Raw genomic sequence first — 19,441 nt, forward strand, 5'->3', positions numbered from 1 at the left:
TGTAAAACACTTGAATACTCTTATCACCTTGCTGGATTGTACGAATCTCCATTTCCAATTGATACCTCTTAGCAAAATTGGCCTTGGTATACAACTTTGCCAAGTGATCCCAAACTTCCTTAGATGTTGAGAACTTAGCCAATTGCATTCCAATAGCCAAATCAACAGAATTATTAATCCAAGTAATAATCTTTGAATTATTCATCTCCCATGCAGCAAACAATTCAACATATTTTTCATCCTTGGGGTTATTCGGAATGGAAACCATTCCAGAAACATAGCCCCACAGTCCTTTTCCAATCAAAAAATTCTTCATGACATACGCCCAATACACATAATTATTTCCATTCAATTTCACACCAATAGCTTGTAAGGAATCGTCCTTTGCAGATGCCATGACAATACTGAGGAACAAGAAACACGATACCTGGTGAAGATGTAGATCAAAGGTGCAGATGCGACTGATGCAAACTGATGCAGATGCAAAGATGCAGATTGATGCAGACTGAAGCGGTGCGGCAGATGGTGGGTGCGGTGTGGCGGTGGTCCAGTTGGCTGCGATAATTGCAGCGATCTGAGCAGATGCAAATTCAAGTCGGCGCAACAGGTTGTAGTCGGACGTGTCCAGTGATGCAGGGTGATCCGGTGCTAGTGATGCGGTCCAGATGCAGATGCAAATATCAACGGACTGATGCAGATGCAGACTGATGCAACAATCAAAGTACGAGCGACTGATGCGGAATCAAAGTGGCTGTGTTGTTGGGCTAATTCTGGCAGACAGCATGGTGGTGGTTCCCGAGATACCGACCTTGCTCTTGATACCAAGTAGAAAAGTATACCGGAAAAACATAGCTTTATTGAATGAATTCAGAAACAAAACAAAGAGGTCTTTATATAGAGAAAGACCAAAGCAAACCCTAGACTAAAACCCTAAGCCAAATCCTAAACAAACTCAAATACTTAATGGGCAAGTAACTAATCCTTGGCCCGCAAGATAACAACCTAAATTCCAAACTAAATTCCAACAATATGTCGTCAAGTGAATGAAGCAGCGCACCATCTAGCCCGCTCAAACTTCTTTATAATGGTTTTTGTTCTTGGTCTGAAGAACCTCCTGATCTTTCTTTTGTGTACATCTCTTCGACCATTTGGTCTTTCAATGAAACACTGCTGGTTTTCAAAAAATAAATAAATAAAATTCGGTAATTGTTGAAGATTGGAGGTCGCATTGAGCGTTTCTCACCCTTGACTTTGTCACATTGATATCGCAATCGCATACATTATCTGACATGCACGCAGTATATATCATTGTTGTCGGTGGAAATATAGAGGAAACCTTGGCTGTAGCTGTGAAATCTACTGAAGAATTAACAAAACAGAAGAAACCTTTAATAAGAAAGCGGCGAGTGGTTGTGAGTCGTGACAGGAACGAGTGTGGTGACCCTACTCGGTCATGATTCGGATGTTTTTGGCGAGCATGGTTTAGAGTTTGTAATCCTCCAAATGTCATTTTTGGTGGAGATGCACGAAAACTAGTTTCTCTGATTTCAGAACTGGACTTGTTTATGTTCTTTATTTGTTAATTTAAGACAGTGTATCAGTACCTCTCAGTCTCTCCTGTAGTAAAACATCTTTGTAAACACAAAAGATTCTTTTCACAGAAATTACCAGATAATCTCACAATGATCCACAAAATCTGATTTTGGGACAAGATCTGACGTGTTTTTCATCACTTCAGTCATGTTTGATAAATCCATTTTGTGTTTTGATATTGAACTGGTCTTTTATGATGCAATTGAAGCTTTACGGTTTTCCTATAAGAAGGTGAACCCTTTCTGTGTACCTTTCACAACCACAAATATGGATTTTGCCATGCTCGCAATGGATCTTGTGAGATTATAATATATATATATATATATATATATATATATATATATATATATATATTCGATGCAATACTCTTACAATTCGTGATGGCTGCTGATTTTGTACTTCTCCTTTTAACTGATATTTACTCTTACACTTGCAGGGTTGGATGGTCCCAAACTATTCAACCTCTACTGCTTGTGCTATAAGCAGCTTCTGTACTTTGAATTCGGCAAATCATATCATTAAAGCCAATGCAATAAGTATTCCTACAACGTGACGTAATTTAGTGGTAGTTTAGATGCAAAAAAAAGTCGTACCCAGTGCACAAGGCTCCGCTTTACGCAGGGTCTGGTAGTTTAGATGCAAAATTGAAAATAATGATATACTAATGAACGATCGATCTTTAAGTATATTATAATAACTGATATACAATTTTCTTTGAAATCTGACGCAGGACCTTATGCTCTTGGTATTGCTCCCATTCTTTGCAAATGTTATTTCTTAGTTCTACTCAAGTTGCACGTACAATAATCTTGTTCTTATGCAATTACTGGAGGATTGGGAGGCTTTGTGGCATGCAGAGCACTGTCACAAAGAAACAATGATCCGACCAAAGCATCACGCCCTTGGGATAGTGTAATGCGACCAATAACTATGCTAGATTCATTTATTCTTTGACTTCCACCGTGATTGGTTATATGATGAAACTTCTGTAAATATTGTTAAGAACAAGAATGGTAAAAATAATCGAAGGGCATGTCATATATTGGTTGTCTCAAATGTAAATTTGTGTTGGAATCTAGTCAGCTTTTATGAAATGATGTGTCGTAGTTTATAACTAAACCTAGTCATGTCTACTGAGCTTGAGAGTTGAGTTTCTTAATTTTAGAAACGTTTAACAAGTGCAAAGTTATTGCATTGCGAAAGAATGAGTTTGAAACGTTTAACAGGTGCTGTTTTTAACGAAATCTTGTTTTTGGTTTTTGGACAGAACCGTGATGGCTTTGTTATGGCGGAAGGAGCTGGCGTTTTGCCTCTAGAAGAGTTAGAACATGCTAAGGTATTTTCTAAATCTATGACCTTGGCAATGGCACTTGGGTGTCTGTCTGGATATCCTTTTTTTCTTTCTGTGTAGGATCACATCGTCCGAACGTTGTAGGTGCAAAGTCCGTAGGGACATTCTGTATCCTGTGATTCCCTCAAGCTCTATGGTCTGACAAACACATTTTCTAATCATTCATCTCTATCTTACTATGCAATATGGTGTTTTTTTAATAATGTCCTTGGAAACAGGGGCCGGGGTTATTCTCTGCATTGAAAAGCCTGGTTGGGGTGGGCAACTCCTCTTTATTTAACCTTTTTATTTTGGCATAAAATTGAAAGAAAACTAACGAAAAGGGTTTGAAAACTTTGAGTTTTAATGATAAGGACAAAATAAAGGATAAAATGAATAGTAATAGGATTGACTTTTTAGTGTAAAAATGTGATTTTTCGTTAAAGTGAACAGTACCGGGTGTTTTTCGTTAAAGTTCCCTAAAATTTACTTTTTATTAATTGATTTATTTTATAATTTTATTTATTTTATCTAAATGGTCTTTTACATCCGTAAAATATGACTCTACATTTATCACGTCATCACTTAACAATCAATCCAACAGATTAATTAACAGATGTCTGACATTGTCACAAATTCATAAGTTGAGACATGATATTGCAATGTATCAAATTTTAAGTATGAGATTGTGATGCGATCTATAATTGAGGTAGTTTTATGTAACTTATCATAAATTGGTAATGACTACTATTTCTTCACACCTTTATGCTAAATTCAAATATATATGCATCAAGAGTATGGTCAATCGTGAATGATCCAAGCTAAAACGTTTCTTCAAAAGAGATCAGGCGGCTGAAGAAGTTGGTTGCATATTGGAAAGAACAAGCAGGCAAGAAAGGAAACGATGAAGATTTGGAAGAAATTCAGGATGAGCGACCGGTGAAAGATAGAGGAGATGGCCGCCATTCCATCTAACGTTTCGCAGAAACTAGGAGGATGTAAGTTGTATGGTTTAGGAGGATGTAAGTTGTATGGTAATTTTATTTGTACATGGAGTTCGAAATTTCGTCCTCGTCTTTCATACTTGTTTTCTTCATATTTTTGCTTCAAAGAAATACAGTCACTCAGATTTTATCCCAGATAACACAAGATTTTATCCCAGATAACACAAATTTTCATAAGGATTCGACGTGATCATGGAGTGCCGGCTGTCGACTACCTGACGCCCTCCCCCTCCTCCTTTATCCGGGCTTGGGACCGGCAATGTAAGATAAACTTACATAGGCGGAGTTCCAGATAACACAAATGAATGAAAAAAAAAAATATGACAGTGCCAGGCTGCCAGCTCTTGGAGGCAAATTTCCTTGCGCTAGCGATGCCACCGCCACGGTGACAGCATTCCAAGCCAATTCTATAACTGAAACAACAGATGATTGGTGTTGCTACATGAAATGTAGTATCCCAAGCCAATCTCGTCACTGAACCATCACATAATTGGTGTTGCTGCACGCAATGCAGTATCTAAAGCCTTAATCCCGTCACTGAACCATCAAATGATTGGTGTTTGCTACATGCAATACTTGTGAACCATCACATGATTAGCGTTGCTAATTTTTTGTTCTTTGCCAAATCACTTAATTAATCTTTGCTATAATTAGTATATGAGAGTCTATGATAGAAAGGAGAAAGCAAAATAAAACCCACAAATCCGAAGAAAAATATGGGAGATGGTGATGAGGACCGCAAGACAATCCCAGCCATTAATCTGAAAATTTTTCCAGATGAAGAAGAGTACAGGAAACTGAGGGAAGCATTACAGACATGGGGTTGCTTCAGGTTTGTGAACCACAGGATCCCAGTGGCTCTGATGTCAGAGATGAAATGTGTGGTCAGATCTTTGCTTGACCTACCCATATGGAGATCAAGAAGCAGAACAAAGGTGGCAAAGACTTAGCTGGCTACATAGCACCAAGCAAACTCAACCCACTTTATGAAACTTTTGGTCTCTATGACTTGGCCTCACATCAGGCTGTTTATAGCTTTTGCTCTCCGTTAGGCGCGTTAGATGCCTCTTCCCACCAAAGTTAAGATTTCTACTACAACCTTAAGACATGCAATGATTATTTAGTCAAGTAACACTTGATTATCATTTTTGTGAACATCTATATATTAAGCTTATCACATATTGCATATTTGTCACAAAATGTGAGATGCCTAGCATTATTAACAGTTATTAACAGTTATATATGTAGTCGATAACAGAGAATATCATATCTAACTATATAAATGTTAAATGATGAATGTATTAAGTGAAGACTAGATAATTGAAAGTGCATGCTGATGATGATTTTTTTCGACCCAAAAAAAATGAATAAATTGATGATGAGGATTTACATTAATCTTGTTTCCTTTCTTATTATGTTGCTTAATTTCTCGGCCGAAAGCGAACTGCCGGAGGAATTCTTCTGGAAAACCGACCGTATACGACTTTTCTCAGACAGGTGGGACCACGAGTGGTTCCGAAGTATACAAAACTACAGACAACGTCCTAGTTTTGTACGGTTGGCCGCAAACGGTCGGACGTAAGAATTTCTTATCTCACATGAAAGACGTGCTAATCTTTTTGTTCTTGCCGACCCCTTAATTAGTCAAAAACAAATGCATATGGTACACTCATTCAATCCCAAATGAACAATCCGATCCAAATGTCCAAATAAAAAGGGGAGTTCGGAAGGCTCGTAGTATCCACTTTTGTATTCGAAGTCTCAACAATTCAGAAATGGGAGAAGGAGAGGAAGATTGCAGGACAATCCCAGCCATTGATCTGAAAAAATTTCCAGATGCAGAAGAGTACAGGAAGCTGAGGGAAGCATCAGAGACATGGGGATGCTTCAGGCTTGTGAACCACATGATCCCACCGGCTCTGATGTCAGAGATGAAATCAGTGGTCAGATCTTTGCTGGACCTGCCCATGGAGATCAAGAAGCAGAACAAGGATGTGATAGCGGGCAGTGGGTACATGGCTCCCAGCAAAGTCAACCCTCTCTACGAAGCTTTGGGGCTCTACGACTTGGGATCGGGTCAGGCTGTCGACAGCTTTTGCTCTCAGTTGAATGCTTCTTCCTACCAGAGGTTAGTTTTTTATTTTCTGATAATTTTACTAGTTTTCTACTTGGTATCAGTAATTTGATTACATTTTAGCTTGTTGAAAACAAGAAAACACAACCTCATTAATCCGCGTGATTATTTGGTTTAGTGACTCTCAGTCAAATCTTAGACAATGGTTGTTGAATGAAAAGAATGTTACAACATTATCTCTAGATTAATCAATAATCATATATTTTATTGAGTAATGCTAGGGGACTAAATTTATAGATTAAATTTTATAAACTACAGATAATGGAAGTTGATGATTGAATTATTACTTAAATGTTGATAAACGTGCTCATTTCCTATTGATGACACATTATTTAGTTTGAAAATTTAGTCTATAAATTTAGTTTCCATAGCATTACTCTATTTTATTTGGTCTACATGTCAACCCCAAACTCGAAACTCTAATTCTCATTTGACGACTACTATTGAATGAAGAAAAAATTACAACCTTAATAGATCATGTCGATTGGGACTTGTCACTAGTTAAAAGCACAAAAACATAAGTTTATGCACACATGTTATATACGACGGTTTCATCTAGCACATTTAAATCTAGTCGTTAATATGAGCAATGTACTGCGTTGATGCATAGTAGAAAAACTCGTCTTAAAGTTGTTTTTGTTACTAATTTAGCAGAGAGGTGATAGAGAAGTATGCGCAAGCAGTGTATGAGCAGATTGCGGACATAGGAAAAAGGTTGGCAGAGAGTTTAGGGTTGGCTGATAGTGATTATCTCAAAGGGTGGCCCTGCCAGTTCAGGATAAACAAGTACAACTTCACTCCTGAATCAGTTGGATCCTCTGGTGTACAATTACACACAGACTCAGGATTTCTAACCATTCTTCAAGACGATGAAGATGTCGGTGGTTTGGAAGTGATGGACAAATCCGGCGCCTTTGTAGCCGTTGATCCTTGCCCAGGCACTCTCCTTGTTAATCTCGGAGATGTTGCTAAGGTACTTTATTGTCTGTTTAGTGCCTCTCCAATTCTTTGTAACATGTTTCATTTGTCCATTTTTCTTATGTCGTTGATATTTTTATTTCAAGGCATGGAGCAATGGGAGGTTGTGCAATGTGAAGCATAGAGTACAATGCAGGGAGGCAACAATTCGAATTTCGATCGCTACATTCCTCTTGGGACCGAGGGAGAAAGAGGTAGTGGAAGCTCCACCGGAATTTGTGGATTCCGAGCACCCTCGACTTTACGTTCCTTTTAGTTACGAAGACTACAGAAAGCTCAGACTCTCCACAAAACTGCAAGCTGGTGAAGCCCTTGCACTCGTACGCACCCCCTCCTAAGTTTGCTGATGTGGCACCAGAGAGAAATGAGCCTAATGCCAAAATAAACTATATTACAGATCATATAATATCTTGAAATAAGTAACTTCATATTAAGTTGTTGCCTAATTGAACAGGTTAAACCAGATTTGTTCAGATAATCTCTCTGTTCCTTCTGGTTCTACTTTCTAGTGGAGATTTCTTCAGAATTACAATTTTGTTAAGATCTTAGAGTAGTCAATCAACCCAGCAATTTGGTTCTAAGGGGAGAAAACCTATGGTGTCGGTAGGATATTTTTTCTTGAGTCTACAACGTGCATTATGTAAACATGACGTGATGAATGTGATAGGCACAAGAAAATATAACTAGTTGAAAAATCATTTCTCGATTAACTTTGAAAATATTGTTAATAATAACCCGCCACAAAAGAAGATTAACGCGACGATAAATAATTTGTAATTCACAAAAGTAGGGATTAGCTTACCAAACTTAATTGTTCGCTTCTATTACAATAGCATTTGCCTACACACTTTGTATGTATGAACAATTTTTCTTAGAAAATGAGAAGGAGAGAGGGAGAGAGAGAGAGAACGTGGGTAGAGTGGGAGATTTTTGTTTTATTTATTTTAATTTTAAATATTAGAGATATTTTAATATCACCTGTAGGTGAAACTTCAATAAAAACAGTAAAATTACATTATTGTCCATTATTTTATTTTTTTGTGATAAAAAACTAAGTTATTTTTTCACCCTCTTTTAATTGACAAAAAAAATTCATTAATTAGTAAAAATTATTCATAAGTACGGAAAATAGAATCAAGATCTATATAATTATAAAAATTGAGACTAAATATACAAACTTCCACATGCACAAGGCACCTTCGGTGAAAACAAAATAGAAAATAAAACAAATTTAAAACTAGGAAATTTCTCAAGCAAAAAACAAAGAAATTTCTTTTATTTTTTTAAATTAAAAAAAAGGTAAAATAAATAAAATGGGAGAACGTGGGATTAATGAGTAACGACAAAACAAGAATCTTAAAGCAAGGAGAAGCTGTCACTATGTCGTCTTGTTCCTCCATTGCTATCCTGGCTGTCGTACCGCAGGGTCCACTCGGAAGTATCCGACACCGAGATATCAATGGGCCAGGACGACGTCGTATTCACTGTGTTGGCTGTGCTACTCACTCCCTCAGGCATATTGCTGGAGGGCCACACGAAAGCGGGTTTAAAAGGCGGGACTCGGGGCACCGGAACTGACCCGGAAATGATTTGGATAATGGTTTGGGTCTTGGGCCTCTCGCCCGCTATCGGGTGCATGCAGGCCAGCCCAAGAAGCAAAAGCCTCTCGGCTTCCCCAACCACGTAATCATTTCCCAGCCTCTGATCGACGGCATCCAACACGCGCCCCTCTCTATGCAATGACCAAACCCAATCCACAACGAATTGGAACCCTCCCATTTTGGTCCACGGCCGCTGCCCGCACACGACTTCTAGAATCACAGCCCCGAACCCGTAGATGTCGGACTCGCACGTGGCTTTCCCCGTGTGGAAGCACTCGGGGGCTATGTACCCCATTGTGCCTGGGACACCCTCGAGCTCAGCATACGAGGTCTTCTCGTTGTCAAGGGCACGTGCGAGGCCAAAGTCCCCGAGGCGAGAGTTGAAGTTAGAGTCTAGCATTATGTTGCTAGCCTTTAGGTCTCTGTGGACTACTCGTTGGTCGTACTCGTTGTGGAGGTAGTGTAGGGCGGAGGCCACTCCGGCGACGATTTTGTATCTCTGGCTCCAACCTAGGGTGGCGTTTTCCGTCTCGCCAAATAGGTGGTTATCCAAGCTGCCGTTGGGCATGAACTCGTAGACTATGAGTAGCATTCCGTTTTTGTGGCACCATCCTGCATGTTTTTTATGTGTCAAAATGTGTACAAGAAAACATAACAAGTTGTATCAACAATTAACCATGTCAAATAGTAACACATTTGGGCATTACATTATGGATTATTGTAAATTCATTTTGTTAGTCCGTACGTTTTCTCTACCCAAAGATGGATTTGTACACCTTCACCTTCCTAACTCCTCCTTGGGAAAATTCTTAGTTGAATGTGGGATGATAACTATAATCACCAATCAAGATCTTCACCTAATCTCGCAGTCCAAAGTCAACGAATCGAGAAAACCGAACCACTCATTTTAAATTTTACATCCTCATTAGCCCATCCATCGATCCACCTCACACAAACTAAAGAGTCCATCATTCTTTCCTTCTCGGTCTGAATTTTTCAATCCAAGCGGCTCCAGAATGAGAGATCCAAAAAGATTATGAATTCGATAAGTGGCACAATCATTGACCGTGGACTTTGGGAGTTGGCATACGCATGTGCTAAATATTCGTTAGTCCTAATTGGCATATAAGAATACGAGACAAAGAATTGGTCCGCGGCCATCGGGCCTACCCAGAAATAGAGCGGAAAACGACCCGGCGTGCGCCACCGAACATGGGCCAGCCTTTGTTGGGTGAGATAATTCGGATTGTATTCAGTTTTGGTCCAATGAGGATTAGGGCCATCAGGCTAGATTCAGGCTCCATCCCGGACCCACTAAATAATTTGTAATCATAATCATTAATCTAAGTTAATAAATTCATACTTGCATAAGCCAATCCTAATCTTTAAGTTAAATCATTGACAAAAAGGATAAAGGCTTAATTAAATCACTAATTTTGGTCATGCTAGTTTCATATTCAATGTGACACGTTGTCATATTGAGAATTGTTTATACATTATTGATGATGAAAGCAAAACTCAATATTAGTACGCACAACCCAATGACGTTATAATATATAGTTAAAGAAATTAACATTTAAAATTAAAGATTGAAAATTAAAATAATTATCAAAACGAACATTTTAATAAAGAAAATACGGCAAAAGAATGAATAAACAAACAACCAAAAACTCTAAATTGGCTTAATGTTTTTTTTAAAATGAGATCGGCTGGTGGTTTTGCTACAGTAATTTACTCTTTCGAATGCCATAAAGACTTATTAAAACATTTCAGCCTCCTCCTGCCTTAATGTTGGTGCCCTCCAATTTTATTTTCTAATAAAAGTTTATAATCAGTTATGTTTGCATATCTATGAAAATTAGTAATGTTAAAAACACCAACTTATTGCACAAATTTGTTAGACTAGTTGATGTGGCGGTTTTAGCCTCGTCTAATCTTTGCTTTGTTCACAGTAAAAAAGAAATTATCACATTTAAAATTTTTAAATGACTTAAGTCTAATGTGTTGTTTTACCTAGCTTAAAAATCCAATCCAAATATCAAAACGATTAAAAAAATAAACAAAGTGAAAAAGAAAGGATTGGTAACTTACCAAGTAATCGGACGAGATGCTTGTGGCGGAGGCGGTTGATAATGGTGAGCTCAGCCAAAAAGTCGTCTTTACCCTGGAGATTATCCCGGGAAAATTTCTTCACCGCCACGTCCAAATTCTCTTTGGGCAGCACACCTCTATACACCACCCCAAATCCGCCCTGACCCAACTTGTGCCTCTCGTCGAAGTTGTTCGTCGCCTTCTTCAACTCCTTGAAACTAAACTCCCTCGGAGTGCCCGGAAGACTCTTCAGCGCCCCCAAAATATTCTCGTCCGACGCCGCCGCCTTCCGCCGCTTGTACAAGTAATACCCCAACCCGCCCAGACCCAACAGCATCAGCGCCGCCGCGGGCACGCCTACGCCCACCCCCAGCCCAATCTTCAACCCCGTTTTGCTATCCCTACCCTCGCCACCTGGCAGAAGCTCCACCGTCAGATTCCACTTCAGTACACAGTGCAGCTCGATCACGGTTCCGGTCGAAGCGGCAAAACCGAAGTAAGATTGCTGTTTCACAATGTCCTTGAGGTTGATGTTGTTCTTGGTTAGGATTGGGCTTGTGGGTCTGGCCCGGATGACGAACCCGTTCGTCTGTAGGTCCTTCTGCTGCTCGGCCATGTACACGTCCAACCGGTGCGAATCGCCTCCGTATTCGATCCAGACCATGTAAAATCGGGTATCGGACGGCGAGATCTGGATACCCAGATCCGAGAGCGAAACGGTCTTGTTGGACCGGATTGAATTGATGTTGATGCCCATGTGGTTGTCGTCCGGGTCGAAACTTTGTTTAAATGTGTCGAGCTCGACGGCGAGAAGGTGGTTATTGGGATCGCCGTCGGTGGTGGCGTTGGTCAAACCGAGGTATTGGCCGTGACTGGCCACCGGGAGGATCATATCCGGCGCGATGAGGAACGCCAGGCCCTCGCCCGGGATGGCGGAGCTGTTGGGACGAAAGACGTTAATCAGGAACGACGAATTGAAAGACGCCACGTGGCTTCCGTTTGCCGCGGGATCGGAAGAATTTGAACCTGAATCTTCCCAGAGCGTGAAAGAGCGGTTGTAGAAGACTCTACCTGAGCGGTTGTTGAGGGTGAAGTTTCCGGCGGAGTCCGGCGTGATCTGGAGCGCATCGTTGCTGATCGTCGCAGGCTGGAGCACTGCGAACTTGCTGTAATACGATTGGTCGAAGGGGCCGAACACGTTGTGAGAGGTTTGGAGTTGCTGGGCGTCGGTGAAAGCTGCCGCCGGCAAGAGAAAAAGCAGCAGCAGAGCCGCCGCGCCAGCTGTCAGCTGCTTCAGCTTCATGTGGCAGCTGGAAGAAGCAGGAGACGACGTCGTTGCACACTCACTCATGTGAAATTGTTGAGACGATTCCAAATGGCGAGAGGTGATTCCTGAGCAGCATTAATTAAGTTCTTCAGCAAATGCGCGCATCTCTTTATTTGTTTATAATTTTCAATTTTTTATATTCTCGGCGCAGCAAGCGATGAGTTTTTTGAACTTTTGGTTGCGCGGAATTTTCCAATTTATTTATTTTTGCTTAAATTTTTTAATTAGTTGATCAACTATCAATATTTTATAAAAAATATATATAGGATTAGATTGCAAGTTGAACACTTGTTTAGCTTTATCTAGTAATGAGATTTATTCCGGATTTTTATATTTGAGGCCCGTCAACCGAGAGATCTGGGCCGTTTAAAAAAGAAAATTATCTATACATTTTTTAGTTTTGGAATTTTTGTGAAGTATATTAGTAAAATGAGCTAATGAAAGTCGTAAAATTAAAACTGTGTGGTCTAAATCTCCATGTATGCAAATTTCAAACACAAAATTTCGGAGTAAATCTCAATCTTTTAGCAATGAGTCAGCGTGTTGTCACGGGGCCTTCATCAACTCTGATGTACAATTGTACATGCATAGGGTTGTCTTTTTTTTTTTTTTGTTCCTCTTCTGTATTGCTATGGATGGGTTTAAATTTCTTTCCAGCTTTTTTTGGATGAATCCAGGGTATCCTCGCACGTAGGCAAGGACTTTCTTTCCAGCTTCATCTCCAGCAATTTCCGACGAGCCAGTTACATCGCTGTGTATTATTATTAGTTTATTTTATTTTGAGTTTATTAAATATCAACTATGTTGCTTATTAATATTAATTTTAATAAATTAATTAGTAATATCACATGGCTTTATAATCGTTGTACATATATTTTTGTTCAGTCGATTAATACATGTGTAATCACCTATAATAATTTAAATAAACATATATATAATTAAGTAACATATCAAATTGTTCAGATCAATCAAGGGAACTCTCTTTGTGCAATGTAAAAAATATTAGTTATCTTTAATTACTAGTATATATAAATGATGAGCCAGGGCTCTTCACAAAATTTAATTAATATTTTGAAATTTTTTAAAATAATATTGTGATAAACTACAAATTTATTGTACAATCATCTTGTACACGTCCTTGAATAAGACTTTGTAGTGAGATATTTTTTTTAATATAAGAGGTATGTTTCCATGCTTTAATGGTAAAACTAATTTCTCTTTCCATGCAGTCTTGATATTGCATAAGGTGGCAATGTGCTTTTGGCCTCCCGGGTCAAACATTATACCAAAGCAAAGCCAATAACACAAAACAATATATCTATGGGAGTTAAACTCGGATTGAAGTTTCCAAACCTTTGCTCAATTTTGACCAGACCAGCCCCTTGAAGTTGATAAGAGCAATGAGATATAAGTTCTTCCATTTTTATAAATAAATATGTATTTTCCATATCTAGCTAGCAAACATTGTAAGTGGACTTATAGCCGAGAAGAACAATAATATGATTTTTTTATTTATGAAAAAAAAAGCTCATAAAATCAATGTTGGGATGCATAGGAGGACTTCTTGGCAAAGGACCTTGTTCTCTTTTCTATCCTTACCTCATAATCTTTTTTTTTTCTTAAGACGGGACCATCTAGTTACAAAGCCCGCCATCGTAGTCCACTTTTTTAGGGGTTGAAAAAACTCATAAAGATATTTCAACATTCCTTTGACTACTATAGTATGATTCACTAACATAAAAAATCGAACCCCTCCCAAATATGTGTAATACAAACTTGGCTTTCATCTCAATTACTAGGTCACCTCGTGATGGTTACCTCATAATTATATTGGCTTCAACGCATATATTATAATTTTTATCTCTTTGAGCTGACTTTTATTTTTTTTATATATTTATTTTTAGGGACACTTTGGATGCGGTCCCTAGCTATCAATATTCTTTGATTGAAACCTTGTTAGTTTTTAGTTTTTAATTGAGGTCCTTGACATTAATGTAATAATGTAAGTTACTATATTTTTTAAATTAAAAATTAAAAATTGAAATTTGTAACTGTTTATATTAATGAGATTTTAAATAAAACCCATAATTTATGGGATTAAAAATAATAAAATATAAATTATACTCTCTATTATATTGTGTGTGTGTACATATATGTATGGGTACATTAACCAAAATTAACAAAAAAAGTTATTGTACCAAAACATGGATACATTCTCAAATCAACGAAAAATAATGTACCCATATAAATTTAAACATGGATTAAAAAAATTGAAAGGATTTTATATTAAAAAAGGGTACATTTTTCATATAACAATTGATATATTTGAGAATGGGTACATTTAAGATTAAAAAAATTAAAAAATTATATGAATGGGTACATTTAAGATTAAAAAATTGAGAATCTTTTTATATATAAAAAAAAACTAATAGGTACAAACTTAATTTAATTTAATTTTTTATTATTTTGGAAATGTTTGAATTGAAAATTAATTAGAAGTTTAATAGAGGTGTGCGTATTAAACCCTAAATTAATTACTAACTTTTATATTGAAAAATTATATAATAAACATGTAAATTCATTATCACATTAATGCTAGGGACTTGAATCAAAATTTGAGAACTAATAAGGTCTTAGTCAATGAACAGTAAGAACTATGGACCAGATACTAATTTTTCCTTATTTTTATCACTCGTGGTACTTACTAGAGGGATTTGTTAATTATTGAGTGTCTGCATGAGTTTTCTTAAACCTTTTTTCACACCACGTAATTCAATTATTGTTTTTGGTTCTCTCATCTCATCTCAATTATTTATTGAAACACATGCATTCCACTTCACTAAAATGCTGATATGTATCCCATTGATAAGATCTTCAAACATACTTTTAATTTTTTTTGTCAAACATCAGAGCGCTTTTAGTTATTTGAAATAGAATTTTTGTCATCAATCATAAAGTTTAGTGATATTTTTCTTCATTTATAAGTTAAAAGTTTTAGAACTGATTTTCTTAGATAACGATTTCAATACCAAATTATAATTTCGTATATTAACCCAAATCCACACCCTTCAATATTGTTATATAAAAAATTACGAAACCTAGTAGTATTTAAGTTGTCAATCAAGCGTAGCACTATCACATGTAGGCTTGGTAATTTTTTGCACGTCTTATAACCCAACACAAAACGACACGAAAAATAATAGATTTCAGGACAACCAGTTAACGAGTTGGATCGTTATCGGGTTGCATATTAAGAGCCCGTTATGAAAACAAGTATGACGCATAAATGACAAGAACGCGACCCATTTGTCAGGTCTAAATATTAGACATGATAATTTCTTGCATGACCCATAACCCAACACAAACACAGCCCGTTTGTTAAGTCTAGATATTAAGCGTGGTAATTTCATGCATGACTCATTAACCGACATATAGTGCCATGATTCGTTAACAAGTTGGATTGTTATCGGGTCAACTATTAAAAACTCATTAATGAGTTAGATCACTATCATATCACATATTAAGGACCCCGTTAAAATAACAAATATGTCATAAAAACGATACGAACACGACAAATACAACTCGTTTGCCATGTCTTTTACCTGCATGCCTAATTTCGTGATTGTGACATGAAAATTAGGCTTCCATGCATGCATTGGCAAAAGTCATTATGATTTTGGAACGTAATCCAATATGGCCATGTATCATGATTTAACAATTGTTTGTTTTAATCTTGTGACTTGGCGCCCCTGCAGTCACATTAGCTTTACAGTTATATAGTCATTGATTCGACATTTTTATATGGAAAATCATGATCTCAACTAGGAAATTTAAGCCAGGTTGTAAAATCGACATCCAAATTCTCTTTAAACATAATAATTGTACGCGGGGTTGTTTAATAATTAATTATTTTTGTTAAGTTTGAAAATAAGGAAAGGAAGATGTAACTTTATTCCAATTAACATGGCTCTTACCTAAATCTGTCACTTTAGTGCTTGACACCATCTAAAATACAGTCTGCGAGATTCTCAATTTCTTCTCTTTTTTTTGGTAATCGGCTTCTCATTTATTGCTTTCAGAAGCAGTTTTTTCCAATTGAAAATTCCCTTGATTTTCTAAAGTAGATACATAAGGCAATCTCTAACCGAATGGTCCAGAGGGCCAGAGGGTCGAAAATAGTACTAAAACCGTCTCCAACCGAGGGCTAGGCCAGAGAGCTCTGAAATCTGGGAGGGCCCCACGGGATCAGAGAGGGCTGGAGGGCTGGCTGCTTTCGGCCAGCCAGCCAACCCCGGGTTGGCTATTTTTTTTTAATGTTTTCCTATTGCCGTCGGTTATAACCGACAACATTAAAGAAGAATTTTTTTAATACTGTCGGTTATAACCGACAATAATAGTTATTCAAAGCAAAATTTTTCTTTTTAATTACTATTAGTGTCGGTTATAACCGACACTAATAGTTTGAATTTTTTTTAATATAACAGCTAGTAGCCGTTGTATTAACTTTTTTTTTTATGAATTTAAACTTCTTTTTTCCCATTTTTTTTTCCTTTTCATATGAATCAAATTTTGTTTCAGATTTTTTTTCAATTCTATTTTACAAAATTTGTTTCAATTTTTTTTAAATTCTATTTTTTTCCTATAACTTCTATTTTACAAAATTTGATTCATATTTTTTTTCATATAACTTCTATTTTACAAAATTTGTTTCATATTTTTTTAAATTCCATTTTTTTTCCTATAACTTCTATTTCACAAAATTTGTTTCATATTTTTTTTCAATTCTATTTTTTTCCTATAACTTCCTAGGCCATTTATACAACATTAAATTAAATTAAGTAACATGAAACAACATTAAATAACATTAACCAACATACAAATATTACAACATAAAAAAACATTTAACAACATGAAAGTTAAACAACATTTTTAAAAACATTTAACAACATAAAACTTAAAAGCCCTCTGACCCTTTGGCCCTCGGTTGGAGACGGTTTTTTGTGACAGGGCTAAAACGAGCTCTCTGGCCCTTTGGCCCTCGGTTGGAGACGGAGGCCAATATGGTCATGTACTGTTCATTAAAATATTAATATCTTGGGGAATCTTGGAGTGCCATAGGGTTAAAACGAGCCCTCTGGCCAACCCTCGGTTAGAGATGGCCTAAGGTCAAAAGCAACTTGTAGCTAGTCATGGAGTTTGCAAAAGCCGCTTTTTTTAACAGCACTTTCTATTTTATTTATGCTTCCTACTTACTCTTAAAGGCATGCATGAAAATTGAAAACTGAAAATGAGTGAGTATTTGTGTTGTATTATCTGTGTGTTCGCACTTCACACCCTTTAATTTACAAGTATAATTCTTTTGTTTAATGGTACGTAGGTAGAATAATGTATTGTTTTTTTTTTATTTATAGTTTTTGTATAACTTTAGCTTAACTTGAGCTTAATTGGAGCTTTAGTTCTTGAACTAAAAAATCGTGAGTATTGGCCATTTAACCTATAATAATGAAGAGTAATGGTCATTTTGGCTAACTCTGTCACAGCCCGTCCCGGAATTTTAATTCTGAGGACGTGAAATGACCAATATGCCCTTAAACGGGATTAAGGTGCGTAAATGTACGACATTGTGTTATCTAAAGATCCGAAACTATGGTTAATTTGTGTTTGGACTTAGGTAGGGCCTCCTACCCTGAATTCCCTCCCTAAAACCCGTAACCTCTTCTCTCTATCTTATTCTTCTCAGAAAACTCTCTCTCACTCTCTCTCTTACTCTCGAACATACGGACTCACACACAACCTCAATCAAACCTCCACGAACGTCCAATTTAAGACTACCATCGTGATCCTGAGGACTTCACGAACACGTAGACACCAATTTCAGGTAAGTTTTGCTTCGGAAAACCCTAGTTTCAAAGTTCCCGTGAAATGGTACTGTTCATGATCTTCTAAATGACTACGTTTTAGGCTAAAACAAGATCACAGCGGGCTTAGTGAGGTCCCAAGGAAGCTCGGAGTGCTTCGTTGGAAGTTTTTGGACGTAAGAACACGGAGATCGACAAGTTCAAAGTTTGGCCGGAACTTTCGAGGCATTTTCCGGCGAATCCCCGGCGAGTTAGAAGTCGAGGTAGGTATCAATCTCTTCTTCTCGTCAAGTACTACAACTTTCCTTTTTGTTTCACTCAATTTCGTTGATTATTGAAGAAGTTATACTCCTTTGAAAAATACCCAGTTTCCGGCGACCTCCGAGGCTTTCGAGGCAGTTTCCGGCCAAACCACGGCGAACTAGGTGTTGTTCAAGGTACCATTATCTTTGTATCTTCAAGGGCTACAACTTTTGTTTTTGAATCACTTGATTGCGTTGAGAAATGACAAAGTTATGGCAATTTGAAAAAAAGGCCGCCGGAAAAACCAGTCCGGCGACCCAAGGAAGAAGAAGGTGCGCGTGGGGGCGCGTAGGTCCGTGCCTTCCTTGGCGCGTGGGGGCGCGTGCTACAGTAAAAAAAATTATTTTAAAAATATGTCGACGTCCGTGACGTCGAGTAGATCACCGTGGTATATTCATATACCCAAATTGAGCACCGTATGAGAAAGTTGTTAAGGATTGTTGGTTAGGTGTTCAAATAACGTTTTATAGTTTTTGCATTTAGGTGAAAATGTGAATTGACGATCCGACCGTTGGATCGTTACCAAACTTTAATACGTTGTAATACGTAATATTTGAGGATTATTGGAACTTACGGATTGGGAATCCGAGTTACGGATCTTCCGGAATTGGAATTGTAAGTCCATAATATAAAATGTTAACCGTCACTTATTTTTGGAAATTGACGGAGATCCGACCGTTGGATGGAAATGAAATTTTAGGATGTTATCCTAGAGATATATTGTGGACCTCTGGAAGTTATGGATTTAAAATCTGAGTGGCAGATCTTCCGGATCGAACTACGTAGTGACGTATTTTATATAAGTTATATATTCTATCACTATGAATTCTGAGGTTGGATTTGATTACTATTCTAGGCGGCGATCGTCGTGACGCCTTGATGTGTGGTGCTAGGGAGTTGTTGGACGAACTCCAGGTGAGTGGGCAGTTTTGTTTTCCGTATATATATATACTTGACGTTTCCCAGAAATTGAATTGAAATGAAAATATGTTTAAAATGAAATGCATATGAGTTATGTGGAAAAACGGGAAGTGAAATACCATGCATAGAATTGATATGAAAAGTATTTAGAAATGTGAGTTGAAATGCCATGCATGAATTAATATATGATGCATATGTATGAATTAGTGCGGTGGACGCACAGGTAAGAATTGATTTATGATGCATATGTATGAATTGGTGCGGTGGACGCACAAGTAAGAATTGATTTATGATGCATATG

The 19,441-nt window shown here is 37.4% G+C and overlaps 2 protein-coding genes across 3 annotated transcripts; one reads left to right on the forward strand and one right to left on the reverse strand.

Moving 5' to 3' along the window:
* The first annotated feature begins 5,543 nt into the window (after positions 1–5,543).
* LOC103406983 (2-oxoglutarate-dependent dioxygenase DAO-like) lies at positions 5,544–7,565 on the forward strand. 2 transcript variants are annotated; one of them, XM_029089594.2, is made up of 3 exons: positions 5,544–6,055; positions 6,716–7,034; positions 7,126–7,565. In XM_029089594.2, the coding sequence occupies exons 1-3, from the start codon at positions 5,703–5,705 to the stop codon at positions 7,375–7,377; spliced, it is 924 nt and encodes a 307-aa protein (XP_028945427.1). In that variant the 5' UTR covers positions 5,544–5,702; the 3' UTR covers positions 7,378–7,565. The 2 variants fall into 2 exon arrangements, with proteins under 2 accessions (XP_028945427.1, XP_070663745.1); XM_070807644.1 differs by having other exon boundaries at positions 5,558–6,055; positions 6,713–7,034.
* Positions 7,566–8,159: 594 nt separating this feature from the next.
* LOC103406984 (probable L-type lectin-domain containing receptor kinase S.5) lies at positions 8,160–12,221 on the reverse strand. The gene is made up of 2 exons (XM_070807630.1): positions 10,732–12,221; positions 8,160–9,252 (listed from the first exon to the last, which is right to left on the reverse strand). The coding sequence occupies exons 1-2, from the start codon at positions 12,080–12,082 to the stop codon at positions 8,396–8,398; spliced, it is 2,208 nt and encodes a 735-aa protein (XP_070663731.1). The 5' UTR covers positions 12,083–12,221; the 3' UTR covers positions 8,160–8,395.
* Positions 12,222–19,441: the final 7,220 nt, after the last annotated feature.

The sequence above is a fragment of the Malus domestica genome, chromosome 02 (assembly GCF_042453785.1).
Source record: "Malus domestica chromosome 02, GDT2T_hap1".
Classification (NCBI taxonomy): domain Eukaryota; kingdom Viridiplantae; phylum Streptophyta; class Magnoliopsida; order Rosales; family Rosaceae; genus Malus; species Malus domestica.

Bases quoted from the DNA above. Each gene is read 5' to 3' on its own strand.
- LOC103406983 (XM_070807644.1), top strand. From the start codon at position 5,703: ATGGGAGAAGGAGAGGAAGATTGCAGGACAATCCCAGCCATTGATCTG. The intron at 6,056-6,712 runs GTTAGTTTTTTA...TTACTAATTTAG, and splicing joins AATGCTTCTTCCTACCAGAG to CAGAGAGGTGATAGAGAAGT. The intron at 7,035-7,125 runs GTACTTTATTGT...TTTTATTTCAAG, and splicing joins ATCTCGGAGATGTTGCTAAG to GCATGGAGCAATGGGAGGTT.
- LOC103406984 (XM_070807630.1), bottom strand. From the start codon at position 12,082: ATGAGTGAGTGTGCAACGACGTCGTCTCCTGCTTCTTCCAGCTGCCAC. The intron at 9,253-10,731 runs GTAAGTTACCAA...AAAAACATGCAG, and splicing joins GCATCTCGTCCGATTACTTG to GATGGTGCCACAAAAACGGA.